General features: G+C 41.2%; 1 protein-coding gene and 1 long non-coding RNA gene across 2 annotated transcripts; one reads left to right on the top strand and one right to left on the bottom strand.

Moving 5' to 3' along the window:
* Positions 1-606: 606 nt before the first annotated feature.
* Positions 607-9,923, bottom strand: LOC140186400 (tubulin beta chain-like). Its single transcript, XM_072240633.1, has 4 exons — positions 9,790-9,923; positions 3,993-4,101; positions 3,805-3,915; positions 607-2,724 (listed from the first exon to the last, which is right to left on the bottom strand). The coding sequence occupies exons 1-4, from the start codon at positions 9,844-9,846 to the stop codon at positions 1,670-1,672; spliced, it is 1,332 nt and encodes a 443-aa protein (XP_072096734.1). The 5' UTR covers positions 9,847-9,923; the 3' UTR covers positions 607-1,669.
* Positions 9,924-10,231: 308 nt separating this feature from the next.
* Positions 10,232-23,014, top strand: LOC140186178 (uncharacterized). The gene is made up of 2 exons (XR_011882805.1): positions 10,232-10,597; positions 22,200-23,014. It is a non-coding gene; the product is annotated as an uncharacterized lncRNA (long non-coding RNA).
* The last annotated feature ends 729 nt before the right edge of the window (positions 23,015-23,743 follow it).

Below are 23,743 nucleotides of genomic sequence, written 5' to 3' on the forward strand. Positions count from 1 at the left end.
GCCACAACCTGACCATAAACATCCAAATGTGAAAGTAAAACTAGTTCATGTTAGAGGTGCATACATTTCCTAGATGCCAGCAAGAGTGAATAGTGCTGTTCAACTTGGTTTGATAAACAGCAACTAAAGCTTGACAACGGTTCTCAGTGAAGCTCAGCAAATGATAGGCAGCTCCAGGCATGGACATTTCCATAATGCCTGGGATTCGAAGTATGCAGTGTCTAAGTACCCTGTGTGCATGTGGTGCAGATTTTCAACAGGGGAAATTGACAGGCCTGTGGCCAGGATAAAGGGTCAGAAAACAGCCACAAAAAAAAACTAACCTACCAGGTTGCTTTATTGACAAGCTCAGAGGTAGCATAATCAGTTTGCAGTTTTCTTCAGGTCATAATCAAGGATGATGGGAACTTGTCTTTGTAAGTGATTAGAATTGAATCATGCCTTGTGATCAAGCTGAAATGTAACAGCTTTTCCGATGTTGAAGTATTTCCTTCAACCCCAGAGTGAGCCAAACTTAGTCAAAGCAGCAATCAATTGGTACCAGTGAACCATAAATATCAAATCTCAAAGCTTGCAATCTCAAAACAGACCACATGAATTAAGTCATTTCAAGTTGGTGCGCTACTTTAATGATCAAACATGATTCAAGACATGAACACTCTCCATACAAAGCTCTTAGAACATTAGTGTTCAGCCAAAACTTGGATTGTGACACTTAAATGAAATGGTCAACAAAATGAAGTTTATTTGCACTCTGTCTGGAGCACTGGTGGACTCGTCTGAAAACTACCACCTTTGCAGAAAAAGTCTGCTTTGCAATAGTAAAGCTGCCACTTTTTGTCAATTTTTTCAGAATTCCAATTAGCCATAGAATACAGTTACAATCAGGCAGAGTACAGATTTACAACTATGTAGAGGACTAGATAAAGCATAGATTTCCCACTTAATTTATTGGATGACTTCAGTGGGACATCCACTCTGCCAAAAAGTAGCAACTCCACTAGGTAGACAGCAGCATAGAGTTTAGTTTAATGGAAACCTTCCAAATCAGCGGCACTGATTCAAAAATATCAACATACATCTTACAACTTTTCACTTCAACATGATCAACCTCTGCCCCAAATATTCAGGCCTTAGCAAATACTACCTTCAAAAAAAAATTGAAAAACTTAAGATTGTAAAAATGTTTTACAAGATGAAAGTAAGTAATTCATCTGAAGACAAGCCAGTGTCTCCATACTTAAAGATACTCACTTGTGCACAACCAAGTTTTGTTGGCTGGCAATCAACCTTCATCCTAGAGGCAGAAGCACATAGTACAACAAAAATACTCCTTGGGTTCTGCATCAAACTCCCATTCTAATAAAATGTCATCTGCTCAGTGTTGAGCCAACATTGCTTGAAAGCAGTGCTCTAGCTTGGGGAACACTCTCCAGAATTCCTTACAAGAGAAAAAACATTTAATAATTTCTGTTGCAAATGTGAATTCATTACATGTATACATGATTCCATCATACAAGTCAATGCCCCAAATAATCAAGAGTTTAAACTGAAATTTAAACAGCATTCAAGACAGAAATGCAGAACAGAGGAATGGTGTAAAAGTATAGAGAAAAAGACATACAGATCAGTGACATGGACAAATTCTTAGCTCTGAGCACAATACAGTTTAGGCAACTTCTTCGTCCTCCTCAAATTCACCCTCTTCCTCAGCTGTGGCATCCTGATATTGCTGGTACTCAGATACCAGGTCATTCATGTTGCTCTCAGCCTCAGTAAACTCCATTTCATCCATACCCTCACCAGTGTACCAATGCAAGAACGCTTTCCTCCGGAACATGGCAGTAAACTGCTCAGAGATGCGCTTAAACAACTCCTGAATGGCTGTACTGTTGCCAATGAAGGTGGCAGACATCTTGAGGCCTCGAGGTGGGATGTCACAGACAGCAGTTTTGACATTATTGGGGATCCACTCAACAAAATAGCTGCTGTTTTTATTTTGTACATTTAACATCTGCTCATCCACCTCTTTCATGGACATACGGCCCCGGAAAATGGCAGCAACGGTCAGGTAGCGGCCGTGCCGAGGGTCACAGGCAGCCATCATGTTCTTGGCATCGAACATCTGTTGGGTGAGCTCAGGTACTGTGAGGGCACGGTAATGCTGGCTACCACGGCTGGTCAGAGGAGCAAAGCCAGGGATGAAGAAGTGCAGACGAGGGAAGGGGACCATGTTTACTGCTAACTTACGGAGGTCAGCATTCAGCTGACCAGGAAAACGCAGACAGGTCGTTACACCACTCATGGTGGCTGACACAAGGTGGTTCAGGTCACCATAAGTGGGAGTGGTGAGTTTGAGGGTTCGGAAACAGATGTCATACAAAGCCTCATTATCAATACAAAAGGTCTCATCAGTGTTCTCGACAAGCTGATGGACAGATAGAGTTGCATTGTAAGGCTCTACAACAGTGTCTGATACTTTTGGTGAAGGCACAACACTAAAGGTGTTCATGATTCTGTCTGGGTATTCCTCACGGATTTTGCTAATAAGCAGTGTGCCCATGCCAGATCCTGTACCGCCACCTAATGAGTGAGTGAGCTGGAATCCCTGGAGACAATCACATCCCTCTGCTTCTTTCCTCACCACATCCAGAACCGAGTCGACCAGTTCAGCTCCTTCAGTGTAGTGTCCTTTGGCCCAGTTGTTGCCAGCACCACTCTGCCCTAGAATAAATTTTTTTTAAAGAGAGACTTAGGGCATGCAGCTTTAACATTAAACTAATGCACTGAATAGGCAAATAAATTTTGATTTATTTCAAATTTTTAAGTAGATATCCTCATTATACACAAAATTCAGCCTTGGTGTGGAACTGATCCTAGGGTGATCCAAACAAACTTTAAAAAAAAAAACAGCTGAAGTCAGTCACTTATAGTAGATGTTAATTTCCAGGTATGAACACTGTCAGTTTTTCTACACAACTTACTGTAACGCAGTTGACAAATTTGGTAGACTGACCTAGTCCCATTAATACATTCCAGAAGACTGGTGCAGGTAGCTCACGCAGCTAAACGTACTACATAAATTCCCTTCAAAACACTAAACTACAGGTATATTGGAAAATCTTAGAGCAACAGCAGAAAAGCTTTTGCATATTATACAAGCAGCAGCAAGAACAGGATGGTAGAAAAGGTGATCAGTGATGCTGGACAGCAGGCAAATGTCTACATGCTAAATGAAATCAATTAAAGGTTGGGGATATAGAGTGCATTGTGAAGAAACTACAGCCAATCAAGATTTCTATGGTCATTAATGCACAGATAATGAAGTAGCTTACACCTGTGTAGGCAAGGTGGAATTAATACCCATAGCCCCAAGAGAAATTTAAGGATGATGCCCTCAGATGTTCTTCCACAGCCAAGCCCACCTTCTATGTATTAATTTAGTACTGGCTTAGGCAAACAAATACATTGTGGTCTACCAAAGGGTCAATTTACGATTTCCTTTCAGGAGTACTCAAATTAGCAGAACATTCCAAATAAAGTTTGAACACTAGGGACTGACTATGCCCAATCAGATTTTCCCAATAAGTACACATTGCATATTGTGCCAAGCAGCAGGGATGGTATGGTATGGCAAGCCTTTTGCCAAATGCAATTAATCTGTAGAAGATGAAGCAATTTGCACATCCATCAGGTGTGCACACTCTTCAATAAAATGTCCTCCACCCCCATTTTCTAGGCTGGAGTCAATGGCTCAGCACAAGTTACTGACCAGCGCCAGCTATTAACACAAGCTTCACTTACCAAACACAAAGTTATCTGGCCTGAAGATCTGACCAAAGGGTCCAGAACGAACAGAGTCCATAGTGCCAGGCTCCAGATCCACAAGAATAGCACGGGGCACATACTTTCCACCTGTCAGTACAGCACAAGATATTAGACTTATAAAAAAGCAACAATATAAGCAGCACGTACAAGACCTGGATTTGTACCTGATGCCTCATTGTAATAGACGTTTATTCTCTCCAGCTGCAGGTCAGTATCTCCATGGTAGGTACCAGTGGGATCAATGCCATGTTCATCGCTGATAACTTCCCAAAACTAAAGGAAAATATTCATATTAGAAAATAAGATTCACACCAATTCACACACAAATTCAAAAATGATTCTTAAAGAATCTAACTCCAGGTACAAGTTATTCCCAGTTTACTGCAGAACCTCCAATAGCTTATGTTTCCACAAACAATGTGCGCTTTGGGATAGAGCAGCTCAGAGCATTGCCATTCCTCCCTGTAACCCATTCTTCCCACACTCCAACACCCCCCTGCCCATTCTACCTCTCATCTACATTCCAAAGGCAATTTATAGTAAATAATTAACCTACCAATGCACATGGTTGGGACGTGGGGAAAAAAGAACATTTTTCTCAGCATTAACAAAAACAGATAAATGCTCAACTGAAGTTTACTCTGAGCCTAGGCTAAGTCAGTACCAAACTATTAACATTCAGTTTCATGTGCTTCCTGCCCAAAACCAGACAGTTTAATTCTACATAAGGACAGGTTGAATGAGATCAGAAATCTTCAGAAACTCCAGAAGGTTTACAACAAATGCCATTTCTCAATCTCTAAAGAGGTCACATATGCAAACACAAAATATTCTGCAAATACCGGGGTCAAAGCAACATGCACAAAATGCTGGAGGAACTCAGCAGGTTGGGCAGCATCTGTGGAAGTGAATAGTCAACGTCTCGGCCCGAAACGTTGACTGTTCACTTCCACGGATGCTGCCCCACCTGCTGAGTTCCTTCAGCGTTTTGTGCAAGCCACATATGCAAGGCAAGACCACAATTGAATTTGGCTACAAACCCTTATCACATGCTATCACAAACCAAACAATAAAAAGCTGACATAGAGAAAACCAAACACCAGAAGGAAGAAACATTACCCCAAGGGTTGATAGATTAATTGGCCCTTATATAAATTGTTCTTACTGTGCAGGAAATTGTCAGAATTTGGTTGAGTTGATAGTAATACGGGCAGTCAATGCTTCTGACCTCTTTGAAGGGCGTCAGAGTGAGGGAACATATTCCAGCAGATACACAATGAAAGAAATTAAACCACTCAATTATTCATGAATAATAAGTGATTCACTTATTCATCCTTCAAACTTGCTTCTTTACACAAGATGAATGTCAACTCCTGGTTCACTGCACCCACCAACACCTACACCAAACCTCAAACTGAAAATTTATCAGTCACCTACTCTCCATTCAATTCAATTGATCTGCAGCACAAATGTTTCATGCTAAAAGGTGGAATAAAAACAAAATACTGGAAACATTCAGTCAACATCCAAGGAAAGGAAAATGGTAGCAATGTTTCAGAGCAAAATTCTTCATTAGAAATGAGAATAATTGATTGAATTACAGGTAAGATCGGGGCAAGGTCAAGGCTGTTATGGGGATAAATTGCAGAGGCAACCTACACATTTGGTTATGAACAGCCGTTAGAGATGAAAAAACAAAAGCCATAATGAGGGAACAGAGAAGCTAGGAATATAGAAATGTGAAAAGCTCTTTTAGTTTAGGGGAAGTGGGCTCTACAACATCCCCAAATGCCCTTAAGATTGGTGTTGGTGAGCTGCCTTCTTGCACACCTGAGGTCTTCTTTCTGGCTACACCCACAATGCTATAGGGGGTTCTATATTTTGAGCAGGTGACAATGAAAGAATGGCAATACATTTCCAAATCAGGATGATATGTGGCTTGAAAGGCAACTTCTAGGTGGTGGAAGTTTTCCATGACCATAATTCCATGCTTTTCCTTGTTGTTCTAGCTTAAAGGAAGAGATTGTCCAATGAGTCTTGGTGCTTCACTGCAGCACATGCTTCTAATCCATTAGATCTTTATTGGAAACAAAGCTAACATGCATATCCAGAAAGCAAAAAGTACATTACAAAGTGGTGGTGGTGGTGGTGGTGGTGGTGGGGGGGGGGGGGGGGGGGGAGAGAGAGGAGTGGGCAGCACAAGTACCAGAGTAAGGGGCAGCTGTCTATGACAGACAAGAAAAAAAATTGAGGTAGCCCAACTATGGAATTTTTCCCCAGAGAAGGAGACAAAGAATTTCTGGGCATTAAAGGAAACAAGGGATATAGGGAGGGCAAGCTGAAATGCGAAGCAAACAAGAGCTGCAGCCCAACTGTGCAGCTAACAAACCTGCCTGACCCTGCAGACTATTTCTTAAAGAAAATCATGGTGATAGGAGGAAACTTGTAGAAGCCACAAGTACTGGACCATGACAGCAACTGCTTTAATTGACATGCGGGGGATTGAGAAAATTGATTTCTCACTGCAGTTTCAACAGCTGCAACATCAAGTCGGGCAAGGTCAGGGGTGGGTAGTGGAGGGTAGTGTTTGCTGGGATGCCTTGATGTCCTGAGACCAAATATAGTCATGTGAAGTGGGCAAATGCAACTTCTCAATAGCAAGGTGACATAGCAAATACATGCTTTGTTGAGATACATTTACATTGTAAAAGTTATTCAAATCTATTAGAAAAAAATAATTCACTTTTTCTAACTACCACAATATCAATGTCCGTATACTACATTCTAGTTGCTATTCAGGCACAACTAAGCATCACACATGAACATCTAGAAAGCCTGAACATTACCTGCTGGAACCAGAAGCTGCATATTCTACATATAGCCCTTGTACTGAAATGGTCTCAGTCAACCGATGTTCTCAAGCATAGCATTCAAGATTGAAGCTTCATGCATGCTTTGCATGGTATGAAATTTTAGTGCTATTCTTTGTGCTTAAGTTAAATTGACACTGCACTATAACAGTCCTCTCATAAATTACTGCTGTCTACATTTTCAATGCCATCTAGCTTGTATTCCTGCAAAGTTCATAAATATTTGAATGTAATTAATGGATATAAATTATACAATTTTGACCTTCATAGTGCTAAAGTGCACCCCCAGGAAAACTGCATAGTATTCAGTTCTGCCAAAACTAATGGCCTTTTAAGACCTACCCAAATTTCTCTAGGTTTACCTTCACTTCAATCAGCCAAGACTAGTAAAGGACATTGCAAATTGCTTTGCTTTGTCAGTGTTACACAGATAAGCTACAAGCTCACTTCACCAGCTATCATTATGCTTTTTGCCCACGCTACCAATATATATCAGTTATCTAAGAGTTATCCTCATATTCAGTGATTGCTGATGAATACTAGATCAAACTAGTCCGCCCTTTGACATGATGCAGATTATGTCAAAAGGGGAATCAAATGATCTGCATCAAAGTGGGAAATTTAAAAAATCTTGTCAATATGTTAAAGTGTGATCAGGACAGGTTTTTGCACCAACAATTAAAGCTCACAAAATGAAAGCCTTCCTTTCTCCCCTCCCCAATTCGTATATACATGATAGTGACTCAATCATAAAGCTAGATATCAGTTGTTTAAGAACTTGTTCTCTCTGCGTAGTCATCAAGGACATCTGCATTCCACACGCATGGTAAGCTCAAAGTGGATTTCTGACAAAGGAAGATGACTGCAATTACTACAGTTTGTCAATTAATGGTGACTTAAAGTATATGACAGGATTAAACAAGACAACTAGTTGTACAAGTCCCCCAGTTAAAAGGGCTAATGGAGCACTGGTAGTACCAACCACGTGTTATAAATCTGAGTTTCAGAACATGCTCATGAGATTAGGGTATGCAAACGGAGAGAAGATGGAGCCCCAAATCCTGCCTTAACACGCTTTTTTCTTTTCCCATCTACCTATCAGATTATTAACCACACACTCCTCCCATTGGGCCCCTCCCCCTACTGTTCTCATCTACCCAACCCCACATCCCTTATTTGATTACATGCTCCAGCCTCCATGCATTACCTCATCCACAGCCCTCAGTGTTACCTCTACCCATCATCTCACTAGTCCCACTCTTCCCCCCATTGGCCCTCCTCATTGAATCCACCATGTCTCATCCTAGTTCTTGCTTCACTACCTACCCTCACCTCTTTAGACGTTATACCGGCCATTTCCCCTTTCAGTCATGGGGGTGACTATTCTGGTTACCAAATTACAGATTCAGAATGGATCTGAAAGGGACTTTTAGCCAAGGAGATTAAGTGTCTTGACCCAAAAAGCCAACTTATTTCCCTCCACCAATGCTGCTTGATTTGCTGTGTTCCTCCAGCATCTCAGTAATATGCCATTAATTTGCTTTTAATTATTTGTTTTACTTGCATGGCAACTGTTTCATGCACTAGGATCACTAGATCCTTTTGTACCACATTCTCACTCAGTTAAAATGCCTCTTTCCAAAATGGCTAATCTCACGTTTACCCACTTTATATGCCCTCGCCATTTTGAGTCCTACATCCTGTTCAACTCTAACTCACCAATTTGCATTAATAGCAAATGTGGGTGCAGCACAGTCCCTTCATACAAATCATCAATATAAACTGAGTCTAAGCCCCAGTGCACTTCAATTAAGCATTCCCTTACCCCTGCCAATATAACCATTCCCTCCTATCACGCAATAACCCTTATGCAGCACATCAAGTGTCTTCCAAAAGGCCAAATACAACACCTAATGCTTTTGCATTATCTTTTTATGCTCCTTGAACTATCATATTTTTCTAAATCCTGTGATAACGATGACTCTTCACTGCTTTTTGATTTCCTACATGCACTGATATTACCGTCCATTGCAAGGTACAGGCCAACTGTAGTTCCGTTTTCACTTTCCTTGTTTGTTTCAGTGGCATTACATTTATGATTTCCCTACCCACTCATCTTCCCAGAATCCAGTTTATGGATTACAAGCTTTCCCACAGCCATTCCTTCAGTAATTTCTTGACAACTTCAAGATGCAAGGTGTTGGGAGTTGCAAGACAGCTATGTAGTTTCACCATTTCTTCATTCCTCAGTCTTTGACACATTTTAACCCACACTTCCTTCTCACTTGCAGAAGCTATTCCTGTTTTATATGACACGTAATTTTACACGAGTCTTTTGTTTTCTAGCTGGGTTCTAAAAAGATTACCCATTCTGACTTTACCAATTTTTCATAACATCTCACGCATTTTCTTTCCTTGACAATTTCCTGAGATCTGAAACATCCTCCATTAATTGTCTGTTACTGTCGATCTACCATCTTACCTTATTTTCAATCGACTCCAGCCGATTGTCCGCATAATAGTGTGAACACTTATTTAAAAGTGTGCACACGACTTTCATCCGATGGAATATCCAAAAAAAACCCTGACGTGGTGAGTTTAACAGAGAAGCCCCAAGGGGAAATACCGTAACCACACAGAAATATCCATCTTTATTCAGATTCAGGAACCAACCCCGTAACATTAATTCTCAGTGATCCCTTCTATTAATTACCTAATATCCCGGATTACTGTAGATTATAACTGCTAAAAAGCCCTAGCTTCTACACAGGCCGCTGATTTTACAGCCAGGCCGTGCTGGGTTGGGCCGGGCCCCTGCAGAGGGTCGGCCCGCCCATTCCCGTCGATACGCAGTGTGCTAAGGGAGTGGCGCTGCGCAAGCCATGTTGGAGGCGCGGTGGGCTCCCACGCCCAACTAGGCCCGGTACCGACTAGAACCCCTCCACACCAGAACTCGCCGGGGTAGAGCGAAGGGAGCGGCCTACACCATCCCCGGACCAGACCAGGAATGAATTCTACTTCATTCTTAGCCACTGCACATTCTATCCCCGGCAGACTCGAGGGACAGGCCGCCCGCGGGCACGCCACACACCTTGGCCCCAATCTGGTTACCACACTGGCCGGCTTGAATATGCACGATTTCCCTCATACTGCTGACTCCAGTTCCCGCTGCTCCACCACGACAAAAGAAACCGTGCTCAACTGTGCTGCCGAGAACTGCGTCGCGCTTAATATACAGGATCCGCCTCTACCGGCGGACAGCGCTGCTTGTGATTGCCTGAACGGGCTGTCCATCAAATCCGCTAACGCCCCAACCCCGCGCAATTTGCACACGGCACGCGCAGCCAGACGCCAGTTCTCTGTCGTCCGCTTCCCATTGGCCGCACGCCGTCGGGTGCACAGCCAATCACCGAGACGAAATGCCCGCATTCCGCCTTTGGAGAAAGCGGCCGTTGCAGCAGCCGCCGCCGCGCGGGCGCGCGCTCCGGGCTGGCGGGCGGTGGCTGGGTGTGCGCGCTCGGGGCTGGCGGGCGGTGGCTGGGGCTGGGCGCGTCCCGCCTCCATGTTTTGTCAGGAGAGGGTACAGTACATCATTGCTTTGTACAGTACCTTATGTACTGAAAAAGAGAGTTTTTTTTCTCTCTGGTAGGTCACACGCCGCAGAATGCGTTCAGCTGACTCAGCCTTTCCCACCCACTTTTCCTGTTGCAAGTGCCTCGGTAATGGGCGGAGGTGGCTGATGTGAGGGAGACACAACGGCTTGTACCGAGTGCCTGCACTAGACTGAAAGTGAAGTTTCTGGAAACAGCCTGCATCGTTAACAAGTACAAGCTAGAGGGGGTGGCTGAGCGGCCCAGCGCCGCAGCCTTGCCTCCCTCATCGAAAGCTAAGGACTGATGGTAAATTACTTGCTCATTACATGTCAGCCTTGGAGACAGGAAACAGCCACAGTTTCACCCAGACTAAACTTGCGTCCAGACCTATTTACAAATGAGCCATAGAAATTGAAATATAGGCAAAGTACTACACCCCTAATGGGCGATTTGTAATTGAGATGGTTGTTTAAAGCACTTGCTCTTTCAGCTCCCATTGATAAATTTCTTTTTTAAAAAACCTATATAACTAAATACTGTACCAACATTTTACTCTGCTTATATGTGATACCAGAGTATCAGGTGATTCAAAGAGTTATAAAATAACGCATTTCATAGTATTGCCACTAATGGTGCAAAATGGAGAACTGCATGAAGACGCAGAACGTGGAAGTGCTGGTGATTGGTAGGACTGGATAAGGGCGGTAGTGCAGGTAACATGATTTTATAAAAAAGCAAATTGGATGCTGTCCTTCATAAGTCGGGGCAGGGACGCTGTAGTTAAATTTTATGAAGCATTGGCCAAATCTCTGTTGCAGTGCTGTGTGTATTTCTGGTACCAGAGTCCATTTGAAGGAGACTTTTTAAAAGCCAGGGAGTTGAATGCCTTGAATAAATTACCAGGGAAGATTTGAATCACTTAAGGCATGCGGTAATATTGTATGAATGCAGATGGAAGTACAATGGTTGACATGTATGTGATGGGCTGCATGACCTGCTTTCATTCTCTAGGGAAAATAGGAAGTTTTTTTTTAACGTAGCTAGTTAGTATAATCTGCAATATTTATGTTTAGTGAGATGAGATGTAACAAATTTCAGAACAAATTGTACATACTTGAAAAATGACTAGGTGTGAAGGGAGAGAGTGAGAGGATAATAATTATTGAATCACATTGTTTGTCCAGTGTAATCAACAATTCTGCACATTTTGCACTGTTAACATTAACTTTTGGCAGGTTTCAGAATTTTTAATGTATGTTTCTTTGAAACCGAAAGGCAATAAGTTATTATTCAAGATTTGTTTATTTCAAACTAGGAAAATGACACAACTTTAAAGGAAACAGGTGGTAGCCACTGGTTGGAAGAGATGAGAAAGAAGGATGATATATTCATGAGCAAGCTGTAGTGAACTTTGCCAAAACATCCATTCAAAAACATAATTATTCTTAACTGTCACTCTGTGCCCCCAGAAGGAAGGATCAGAGTGATGTTACAATATTAGGATTGACCAATATTTTTAAATCCGTTCAAATCTAGTTCAGGCCATTGAAGAATTTTTCACTGAGTTGAGTAAGCATTTAACAGCATCCAAATATAAGCAGATGTTAGTCCTGCTGTCCTGCCTGTTCATGATTGTTTCCTGATCTGAGTGCTTACAGGATTTTTAAAAATTTAATTTCAGATTTTCTGCACCTGCAATTTCTTTTGATTTGCAGCATTGTCTCCTGGCCTAGCCACAGATCCAAGGCAAAATACTGAGGGTCCCTGCAGGTCAGAAGGAGCAGAAATACTCCCCTCGTTCTCACATTTAGGCCACTAGTTTTTCCAACCCCAATTACAGAATATTGACAGCATAAAATTGGGTATTTGGCTCATTAAGTCTCTTCCAACTCCACATGAATACTTCACGGTGGTATTCACCAAAGAGAAATATACAGAGGATGATGAGATTAGGGGTGGTGGTGGAGGGCTACTGATATTCTGGGGTGTACAATGCTAAAAAGGAGATGTTGGCCCAATGTGATCTATCTCAAGTTCTCGAGAGAGGAGCTTATTGGAGTTTGACAAAGATCTTTGTGTCCTCTTTAGCCACAGGTCAGACCCCAGAAGGCTGGAGGATAGCCAATGTTGCCCCTTTGTTTAAGAGGGCAAATGGGGGCAATCCAGTAAATTGTAGGCCTGTGAGCCTTGTGTCAGTAATGGAAGGCTATTGGAGAAGATTCTTGGGGATGGAGTTTACTCACGTCTGCCAAAACATGGGCTTCCTAGGGACTGTTTTGTGTGGAGGTAGTCATGCATTAGAACAGTGGTCCCCAACCTCCGGGCCGCTGACCGATATATTGCCACAAAGAATGCAGCGGTGGCCAGGACGCACCCAGCACAAACTGGTGCCACCTGGCACCTAATTAATTAGCTTGTTTATTTCGGCTTTTTTCTTAAAAATGTGCTGGGTGTGTCCCAGCTACCGCTGCACCCCTGCATGCTTTGCGGCAATGTATCGGTCCGTGGCCCGGAAGTTGGGGACCACTGCTAGAAACTTAATTGATTTTTTTTAGGAGATGACGTAGATGATTGATCAGAGTAATGCAGTGGATGTTGTATGCATGGACATTATTAAAACATTTGACATCTTCCCTTATAGTAACCTGGTCCAGAGATCAAGGCACATAGAATCTGTGGAAACTTGGAAGACTGGATTCAAAGTTAGTTTGTTCACAAACAGAGGGTAGTCTCTGAATAGAGTCTGTGACCAGTGGTGTTCTGCAAGAATCAGCACTACTTATGATTTGGACAAAAATGTAGGTGGGTTGATTACTAAGTTTGCAGGCAACAAGAAAATTGGAGTTGTGGAAAGGCTGTCAAAGGATGCAACAGGATATAGATCAGTTGGAAATATGGATGAAGACATGACAGGTAGAGTTTGGTATGGACAAGTGTGAGGACATGCACTTTGGGAGGTCAAATGTAAGAGGACAGTATAAAGTAAATGCTAAGGCTATTGGGAGCATTGATATACCAAAGGATCTTGTGGTGGATCTGTAGTTCTCTTAATGTAGTTAAATAAGTATACAGTATCCTCATCTTAATTTTTTAGTGCATTAAGTACAAAAGTTGGACAGTTATGTTATAGCTGTTTAACATTTTGGTTAGGCTACATTTGGTTGCAGTTCTGGCTACCAAGTTTTATGGAAAGGATGTACAGGGTTTGGAGAGGGTGCAAAAGAGATTCACTAGGATGTTGCCTGGATTAGAGAGTATTAGATATAATGAAAGGCTGGACAAACTTGGATTGCTTTTGTTTTTTTAGGACCATCAGAAGCCAAGGGATAACTGGATAGAAGTATGTAATTATAAGAGGCATTCATAGGGCCAATAGTCTTTTTACCCTCTTGTCTAAGAAGGCATAGATTTAAGGTGAAAAGAAGAACATTTAAAGAAGATTTGGGAGGCAAAAATTTTTACACAGTAGTAGGTGCCTTCTCATTCTCCCATATGAGCTGTATGTTATCTACCTTACAGTATATGTCTTAGGTGATGGGGATCCTTAATGATGGATGCTGCTTTTTAGAGGTATTGCCTTTTGAAAGTATGCTCGATGCTGGTGAGGCTAGTGGAACAACACCTTGTATTCCACCTGGATGGAATGACACCTTATATTCTGCCTGGGTAGCCTCCAACTTGATGGCATGAACATTGATTTCTTGAATTTCTGGTAATGTCCCCCCCCCACCTTCCTTCCCCATCCCCTTTTCTCTCTCTCACCTTATCTCCTAGTCTGCCCATCTCTGGTGCTCCTCCCCCCTTTTTCTTCCAGGGCCTTTTGTCCTTTCTTACGAGATTCCCCATTCTCCAGCCCTATATCTCTTTCACCAATCAACTTCCCAGCTCTTTACTTCCCCCTCCCCCTCCCAGTTTCACCAATCACCCTGTGTTTTCCTCCTCCCCTCCTTTGACCTTTTAACTCTACTCCTCATCTTTTTTTTCTCCAGTCCTGCTGAAGGATATTGGCCCGAAATGTTGACTACTCTTTTTCATAGATGCTGATTTCCTCCAGCATTTTGTGTGTGTTGCTTGGATTTTCAGCATCTGCATATTTTCTCTTGTTTGTGATGTAGGTGGGCTGACTAAAGGAGAGGTCACACTGGATCTGGTGCTAGGCTGTGGACCAGATCAGGTTGGTGGGTGAGCATTTCAGGCAAGTGAACCAAACTCCCTGAAATTTACCATTGCTTTGGGGAAGAATAGGAGCAGATGGTATGGGAAAGTAGGGTCAATTATGATATCGGGCAAGAAACTGGAAACAAATATATTCAGGGAAATGCGCAGCAGAAATGTGGGAGTTGTTGAAGGAGTATTTGCATGTGGTTCCAGATGGGTTTGTTCCATTGAGGCAGAGGAAGAATGGTAGGGTGAATGGCACCTACTACTGTGTAATGGTTAACAAAATATGTGAAACATTTAGTCAAAAGGAAGACAGAAACCTACTTCAGGTTTAGGGTGCAAGAATCAGACAGGTTTCTAGAGAGTTACAAGGTAACCAGGAAAGAGCTGAAGATTGGACTTAGGAGAGCTAAAAGGGGGCATGAGAAGGTTTTGGCAAGTAGGATTCAGAAACCGCCCCCCCCCCCCAAGGTGTTCCATATGTATGTGAAGTACAGGAGAATGACTAGAGTGAGGGCCATACCAATCAGGGATAGAAGAGAAAATGTGTGCCTGGAATCAGGAGGTAGTGAAGGTCCTTAATGAATATTTTGCTTCAGTTTTCACCACTGAGAGAGACCTTGATGTTTACGAGGACAGTGTCAAACAGACTAATATGCTACAACATGCCAACATTAAAAAAAGAACATCTGGTGGAACTTTTGAAAAACATCAGGATAGATATGTAAATCCCCAGGGCCGGACGGGATATTTCCTGATTTACCACGAGAAGTGAGGGAAAGGATTGCTGTGTCATTGGCATTGATCTTTGCATCCTCATTAGCTATAAGATTGAAGGATGGCAAATGTTATTCCTTTGTTTCAGAAAGGGAGTAGGGATACCCTGGGAATTATATACTAGTGTCTTACTTCAATGTGTGTTATTCTAATTATTAGAGCATATTTTCAGAGGTAGGAATTATGAGTACAAGAAATTCTGCAGATGCAGGAAATGTTTTGGGCCGAGTCTCTTCTTCAGGACTCGTCATTTAGAGAAGCATAGTCTATTAGGGATAGTCAGCATGGCTTTGTGAGGGGCAGGTCATACCTCATGAGCCAGGTTGACAAAATACATAGATGAAGGTAGAGCAATGAATGTAGTATCGTTGTCATCAGGTGCCGTGCCCAGTTTGAGCTTTGACTGCCATGGCCCACACACTCCTGTTTCGGGTCAAGTGGATCAATTCATTGGTATTCATTTCCAGTTCTCTGGCTGCTGTCTCCATCATCTTTTGTCTTTGTCTTTCTCTTGCTTTCTTCCCTTCAATCTTTCCCATAATTACTGTGTATTCTAACTTCTCTTTCCTAATCACATGTCCAATGAAGTTACGTTGCCTTTTCATAATCTCATACATTATTTCTCTTTTTGTGTTTGCTCTGTTCATGACGTCCTTGTTAGATATTCGTTTCATCCATGACGTTCTTTGCATCCTCCTCAAAAACCACATCTCTGCTGCCTCGCAAACACGAGGAATTCTTCAATTCGTTTCCTCATGTTACTAGATATTGTCCAACATTCTGAGCCATATGACATAACTGGATCAACGTAACATTTCAGTACTCTGAGGCGGGTTGTCATGCCTAGTTTAGTATTGGTCAGTATACTCTTCATTCTCATAAAGTTGTCTTTTGCCATCCTTATTCTTCTTTTGATGTCCATGTCACCCAGCTTCCTAAGTGGCGAAAGTTCTGTACTTGTTTTATGTCTTCCCCATTTATTCTCAGCCTGCAGATAGGATTCTCCTTCTTTTTGGATATCACCATACATTCTATCTTTTTGCAATTGATAGACCCATTTTTGCTTTTTTTTCAACAACTATATCAATTAAGTTTTGCAGTTCTTCCTCCATACTTGTAATTAACACGGTGTCATCTGCATATCTGAAATTATTGATGTTTTCACTGCCAACTTTGATTCCCAAGATGTCTCTTATTTTTTGTAATATTGTTTCACTGTACACATTAAATAAATCAGGGGAGAGAAAACACCCTTGTCTAATGCCTCTCTTGATTTTTGTAAACTGACTCACTATCTCCATCTATTCTTACAGCGGCAGTTTGTTCCCAGTACAGATTTCTGATTAGGTGGAGGTCTTTCAAATCTAGATCTAGGGTTTACTGTAATAGTTCAAATAACTTATTGTGCTTCACTTTATCAAACGCTTCTGTGTAGTCAATAAAACAAAAATATTTTTGCACTTTAATAGCTCGTTCTAAAGAAATCGCCATTTCTCTTCCCAAATGTTCATCTGCCTGTACTATAGCCATTGATATTTGAGGTACAAGCTCATCCGCCTTCTCCGTCATAAGTTCAGTTACCGAACCTGCCGGATCTGCTGTTGGCCTTCGCTCGTATCCTGAGCAGGAACCCTTGCAGATGCTACCGTTCCGGGTTAGAGTGGCCCTGGGAGCAATGAATGACTAAGGGGTAACTCCACTTTCCCCATAGCTCTGAAAGTCCCCAATCAGAGCCTCATCAACGGTTGCAGTTTAGAGTCATACCCAGTATATGTAGATTTTTGTAAGCCTTTTGATAAAGTTCCTCATGGTAGGTGGAGCATGTTCTGCCTGGAGGTCAGTGACAAGCTGCTCTTTGTAATTTTTATAAGTGACTTGGATGAGGAAGTAGACGGATGGGTTAGTAAGTTTGCAGACGACATGAAGGTTAATGGAGTTGTGGATAGTGTAGAGGTTATCAAAGGTTAAAGTGGTACATTAATGGAATGCAGAGTTGGGATGAGATAGCAGATGGAGTTCAAGTGGAGATGTGTGATTGGAGAAAAAAAATCCAAAAGTATTCAATTCTGAGACTAGATTTTTTATGTTTCTTTTAGTATAAAAGACAAGGCTAACAGGTTAAGGAAACCTTGGTTTTCTTGGGATTTTGAGGCCCTGGTTAAGAAGCAGCAGAATAACAGGTATAGTAGCAAAGGGAAAATGGAAGTACTTGATTACAAGAAATGCCAGAGAACACTTAAATAAATCAGGAGAACTAAAAGAAGGCATGAGGTTGCTCCAGCAGGCAAGGTGAAAAAGAATCCCAAGGGCTTCAACAGATATATTAAGACAAAAGGACAGCAAGGGACAAATTTGACCCCTTTGTAGCTCAGCATGGTCATCAATTCATGGAGCCAAAAAAGTTGGATGAGATCTTAAATGGATTTTTGTACCTATGTTTATTCAGGAGATGGACACAGCATCTTTTGAACTGAGGCAAAATAGCAGTAAGGTCATGGACTGTACAGTATATGGATTTCAGAGAAGGAGATGCTTGCTGTCTTCAGGCAAATTAGAGTGGATAAGTCCCCAGAACTTGACAGTCTCTCTCCTTGGGCCTTGTGGGTGGTTAGTTCAGAAATTGCAGGGGCCTTGACGGGGGTATTTAAAACATCCTTGGCCGCAGGTCAGGTGCCAAAGGATTGGAAGATAGCTAATGTTGTTCTGTTCTTTAAGAAAGACTATAAGAATAAGCCAGGAAATTGTAGGCTGGTGAATCCGATGTTGGTAGTGGGCAAGTTATTGGAAGGTATTCAAAGGAACGTGATATATAAGTATTTGGATGGACAAGGACTGACAGTGGATAGTCAGCATGGCTTTGTGAGTGGTAGATTGTGTCTAACCAATCTTACAGAGCTTTTCAAGGAGATTTCCAGAAAAGTTGATGAAGGAAAGGCAGCAAGGGCTTTGATGAGGTTGATCAATGATGTTCTGTTGCTTGGCATTCAGGGTGAGGTAGTAAATTGGATTCAAAATCATCATCTATGTCAACAATCTGCTTGACAGTGTGGGAAACTGAATCAGACAGAGAAGGCGGCCATCAAGTTTGCAACGGGATCTGGACCAGTTGGAAAAATAATAGATGAGATTTAATGCAGACAGCTATGAGATGTTGAACTTTGAGAGGACTAACACAGTGAATGGTAGGGCACTGAGAAGTGCTGTAGAACAGAGAGATCTAGGAATGCAGATTCGTAATTCCTTGAAAGTGGCGTCACTGGTAGATAAGATCGTAAAGAAAGCTTATGGCACATGAGCTTTCATTAATCAAAATATTGACTACAGAAGTTGAGATGTTATGTTGATATTATATAAGACATTGGTGAGGTCTGATTTAGAGTATTCTGTGCAATTCTGCTCACCTAGCTACAGGAAAGATATCAGTAAGATTGAAAGCGTGCAGAGAAAATTTACAAGGATGTTGCCGTATCTTGAGGACCTGAGTTAAAGGGAAATGTTAAATATGTTAGGACTTTATTCCCTGGCATAGGAGAATGAGGGAAGATTTAATAGAGATATACCAATTATGAGGAGTATAGAGAGGGTTAGTGCTAACAAGTTTTTCCCCATTCAGGTTGGGTGAGACTTGAACTAGAATTCATAGGTTAAGGACGAAAGATGGAATAATTAAGATGAACCTGAGGGGGAACTTCTTCACTCAAAGGGTGAAGAAAGAGTGGAATGAGTTGGTAGCGGAAGTGGTGGATGATGTCCAATTTCAAAATTTAATAGAAGTTGCTACCTATGATTCAGAAACAGTGTCTTCTCCTCTCGTCTGTTTTCTGAATGGACATTGAACCCATGAACACTACCTCACTACTTTTATTTTTGCACTACTTATTTAATTTAACTATTTAGTATATACAGTGTACTTACTGTAATTCACAGGCTTCTTTTCAACAAATTTCATGACATATGCTGGTGATAGTAATCCTGATTCTGTGGCCTAACCGATGTTTTACAAAATTATACTGTAAAACTGCCTTCTCTTATAGCTCCTATCTACCTTTGCTGTCATTTTAAGGGATATTTGCATTGTACACTTCTATAGCAGGAACCATTTTATAACCATATCCATAGAATTTTGGAAGTGACACCCAATTTATTCATTTTTTCCACAGCTATTTGTACACTGGGATGCAAATTATCAGACACATAATATTTATTAGTTTTCAGTGCCATCATTTTCTTTTATCTAATACTAATTTTCTTAGTTCCTCTTCTTCATTAGACTATTCTCCCTGATCTACTGGAAAGTTATTCTATAAAAGTTGGCTTCACTGACCTTTTCCTTTGTACAAACATGTAGCTGCTTTTCTAGTCTTGCTCTCATGCAAGTTTCCCTCTTACCTCATTTTTTTCACACAGGAACTTGGTTAACAAGATTTGACATGCATGGTTGAAGGCAAGATACTGAGATGAATTAGTGATTGGACACAAAACAAAGATGGAATAAAGCCATCTTTTTCAGGTTGGGGGTCTGTAGCTGGTGATGTAAAGAAATTGGCGTTAGTCTTGATATACAATCAATGTTTTGGTTGAGAACACTAGAAATCACTTTCCAAAGTATCCTGGTGATACAAAGTTAGGTAGGATTGTAAGTGTGGAGGAGAGTATAAAGAAGCTTCAAGGGAATAAATATCTAGGCAGTTTTAGTCTTCTCAAAGTTGAGTTTGTTGTCATGTGCACAAGAACATACAGTGGCATGCAAAAGTTTGGGCACCCCTGGTCAAAATTTCTATTACTGTGAATGGCTAAGCGAGTGAACGATGAACTGATTTCCAAAAGGCATAAAGTTAAAGATAACGCATTTCTTTAATATTTTAATCAAGAAAACTTTTTTATTTCCGTCTTTACAGTTTCAAAATAACAAAAAAGGAAAAGGGCATGAAGCAAAAGTTTGGGCACCCTGCATGGCAGTAGTTAGTAACACCCCCTTTGGCAAGTATCACAGCTTGTAAACGCTTTCTGTAGCCAGCTAAGAGTCTTTCAATTCTTGTTTGGGGGATTTTCGCCCATTCTTCCTTGCAAAAGGCTTATTCAAGTTCTATTCAAAAAGGTTCAAAGGAACATCTAAACAAGCCTGATGCATTTTGGAAACAAGTCCTGTGGACTGATGAAGTTAAAATAGAACTTTTTGGCTACAATGAGCAAAGGTGTGTTTGGAGAAATAAAGGTGCAGAATTTCATGAAAAGAACCCCTCTCCAACTGTTAAGCACAGGGGTGGATAGATCATGCTTTGGGCTTGTGTTGCAGCCAGTGGCACGGGGAACATTTACTGGAAGAGAGAGAAAAGAAAATCAATTAAATTAAGTAGCAGCAAATTTTGGAAGCAAACATCACACTGTCTGTAAAAAAAAAAGCCGAAGATGAAAAGAGGATGGTCTCTACAACAGGATAATGAACCTAAACACACCTCAGAATCCACAATGGACTACCTCAAGAGGCACTGAAGATTTTGCCATGGTCCTCACAGCCCCCTGACCTAAATATTATCGAGAATCTGTGGATAGACCTCAAAAGAGCAGTGCATGCAAGACAGCCCAAGAATCTCACAGAACTAGAAGCCTTTTGCAAGAAAGAATGGGCGAAAATCCCCCAAACAAGAATTGAAAGACTCTTAGCTGGCTACAGGAAGCATTTACAAGCTGTGATACTTGACAAAGTGGGTGTTACTAAGTACTGCCATGCAGGGTGCCCAAACTTTTGCTTTGGACCCTTTTCCTTTTTTGTTATTTTTAAACTGTAAAGGATGGAAATAAAACGTTTTCTTGCTTAAAATATTAAAGAAATGTGTCTTCTTTAACTTTATGCCTTTTGGAAATCAGTTCATCTTTTACTCGCTTAACTATTCACAGTAACAGAATTTTGACCAGGGGTGCCCAAACTTTTGCATACCGCTGTATATGCACAAATACAATGAAAACCTTACTTGCAGCAGCATCATAGGCACAGAGAATTATATAAATAGCATTCACAAGCTAAAAATAAATTATACACAATTTTTACAAGAAAGAACACAAATAGAACAAAAAAAACATGAAGTCCATTTTCAAACAAAGTGGTCAAAGTGATCACTGAGGTAGTGATTAGGGTTGTGTTGTTCCATCCAAAAACTGAAGGAGCTGTTCTTGAACTTGTCTTATGTTAACTGTGAGAGAGGAGCATGGCCCCGAGGGTGGGGATCTTTGATAGATGTTACCTACGTGAGCCAGTGCCTCTGTAGATAACCTCCAATGGTGGGTAGGGATGTGCCCGTGATCTATTGGGCTGGATCCTTGGTTCTCTGCAGCTTTTTATATTACTGTGCAAACCAATTTCATATCAGAAAAAATGAAATATCACCTAAAAAGGATATATTTATCATAGGAGGAATGCAGTGAAGATTCACCAGACTTTTCCAGGGATGGTGGATTTGCCATATGAGAAAAGACTGAGTAGTGTTGACTCTTTTATCTAGAGTTGAGAGGAAAGAGAGGGCTCACTGGCTGGGACAGAAAGGATATTTATCCAGACTGAGGAGTCTAGAACCAGGAGGCACAATTTCAGGATAATGGGTAGTAGGAACCCTATCACTGAGTTGATTATTTCAGATGTCAATACATTTCTGGATATTAAGGGGGTAAAGGGAAGTGTGAATGGTGCTGAAAAATGAAGCTGTAGTACAAGATACTGCTCTCAACTTCATCAAGATCATGGCTGATGGAGAGTCAGCTAGAAAACGAGTAGAGCCAAATAACCTACTCCTATTTCTCAAGTTAAAATTTCCTCATCTATCCCCCATCCATTATCATCTTAAATATACATCATACTATTTATGTCAATCACTCCAATTTGTAGTCAGTTCCATACTCTAAGCATTCTCTGAATAAAAGTTCATTTTCAATCTTTTATTGGATTCATTAGTAACTGCTGTATGATTGACTTCAGGAGGAGGAATCCGGAGATCCATGAGCTAGTCTTCATCGGGGGAATCAGAGGTGGAGAGGGTCAGCAACTTTAAATTCCTTGGTGTTTATCGTCTCTGAGGATCTGTCCTGAGTCCAGCACATAAGTGCGATTATGAAGAAAGCACAGCAATGCCTCTACTTTTTAAAGAAGTTTGCAAAGATTTGGCATGTCATCTAAAACTTCGACAAACTTCTATAGCTGTGGTGGAGAGTATATTGACTGGTTGCATCACAGCCTGGTATGGAAACATCAATACTCTTGTATGGAAAAGCCTACAGAAAATAGTGGATACAGCTCAGTCCATCATGGATAAAGCCCTTCCCACCATTGAACACGTCTACGTGAAGCACTGTCACAGGAAAGTAGCATCTGTCATCAAGTACCCCCACCACCCAGGCCATGCTCTTTTCTCATTGCTGTCATCAGGAAGAAGGTACAGAAGCCTCAGGAGCCACAGCACCAGAGGTATTGCCCCTCAACCATCAGGCTCTTGAACCAGTGGAGATAACTTCACTTGCCCCATCACTGAACTGTTCCCATAACCTGTGCACTCACTTTCAAGGACTCGTCACCTCATGTTCTTGATATTCATTATGATTATTTTTCTTTCTCTTTGTTTTGTACAGTTTGTTGTTTTTTTTGTACATTTGCTGTTTGTCTGTCCTGTTGGATGCAGTTTTTCATTGATTCTATTGTGTTTCTTGTATTTACTGTGGTTGACCGTAAGAAAATGAATCTTAGGGTTGCATATGGTGGCATATATGTACTTTAATAAAAATTACTTTGAACTTTGATTATACATTCCCTCACATGCAAGTGCCTACATCCAGTTTTAAAACTCTTTCAAAATCTTAAACCTCCATGTGAGTCCTCAGCCTTCAAAGTCCTGCCTGTCTTGATAGCAAAAGCCTCTCAGTTCTGGTATCATCCCTGTAAATCCTTGTCTGTTGAGAATTAGGCCTGGACAATGCAGGCTTTAACTTTAGCATTGAACCTAATATATAGAAGGTCTGTGTTTGCAGTTAGAAGTCATTTAGAAAGAACAGAAATGCCCAAATAAAGCAAGTCAGCCACAAAAGCCAGCACAAGGTCACATTTTTTTTGCTTTTTTTTTGAAGCCGCAAGCAAAAATTGAAATTCATTGAAATAAATCATGTTAATTTACAACTCCTGTTTTTGTCTGTAACATAAAGCAGCTTTAATGTTTTGAATGTAGGCTTGTCCCACCCACATTTCTAAATCACCTTACTTGATAGAGTGAGGGCAAATGCAATATAGATAACCAGCCAAAATCAGAGAAAAATTCTAACATTAAATTCATGCACTCCATTACACTGTGGTACTATTATATAATGGATAATATATGCATACTACATACTTAACACAACTTGCAGGTGTGTTTGGAACTTCAGTGTTTCAGAAATAACAGAAAAGCTAAAATCAAGGAGACAGACAATGAAAAGGGTAGAAAGAATGGCATTTAGATGTTTTGGTACCTCATTTTCTAAAATTTCATGCCCAAT

Source organism: Mobula birostris, chromosome 22 (assembly GCF_030028105.1).
Source record: "Mobula birostris isolate sMobBir1 chromosome 22, sMobBir1.hap1, whole genome shotgun sequence".
In the NCBI taxonomy this organism is placed as follows: Eukaryota; Metazoa; Chordata; class Chondrichthyes; order Myliobatiformes; family Myliobatidae; genus Mobula; species Mobula birostris.

Excerpts from the sequence above, each read along its gene's own strand:
- LOC140186400 (XM_072240633.1), bottom strand. The coding sequence starts at position 9,846 with ATGAGGGAAATCGTGCATATTCAAGCCGGCCAGTGTGGTAACCAGATT. Across the intron at positions 4,102-9,789 it reads GTAACCAGATTGGGGCCAAG|TTTTGGGAAGTTATCAGCGA; the intron begins GTGTGTGGCGTG and ends ATTTTCCTTTAG. Across the intron at positions 3,916-3,992 it reads CTATTACAATGAGGCATCAG|GTGGAAAGTATGTGCCCCGT; the intron begins GTACAAATCCAG and ends CTGTACTGACAG.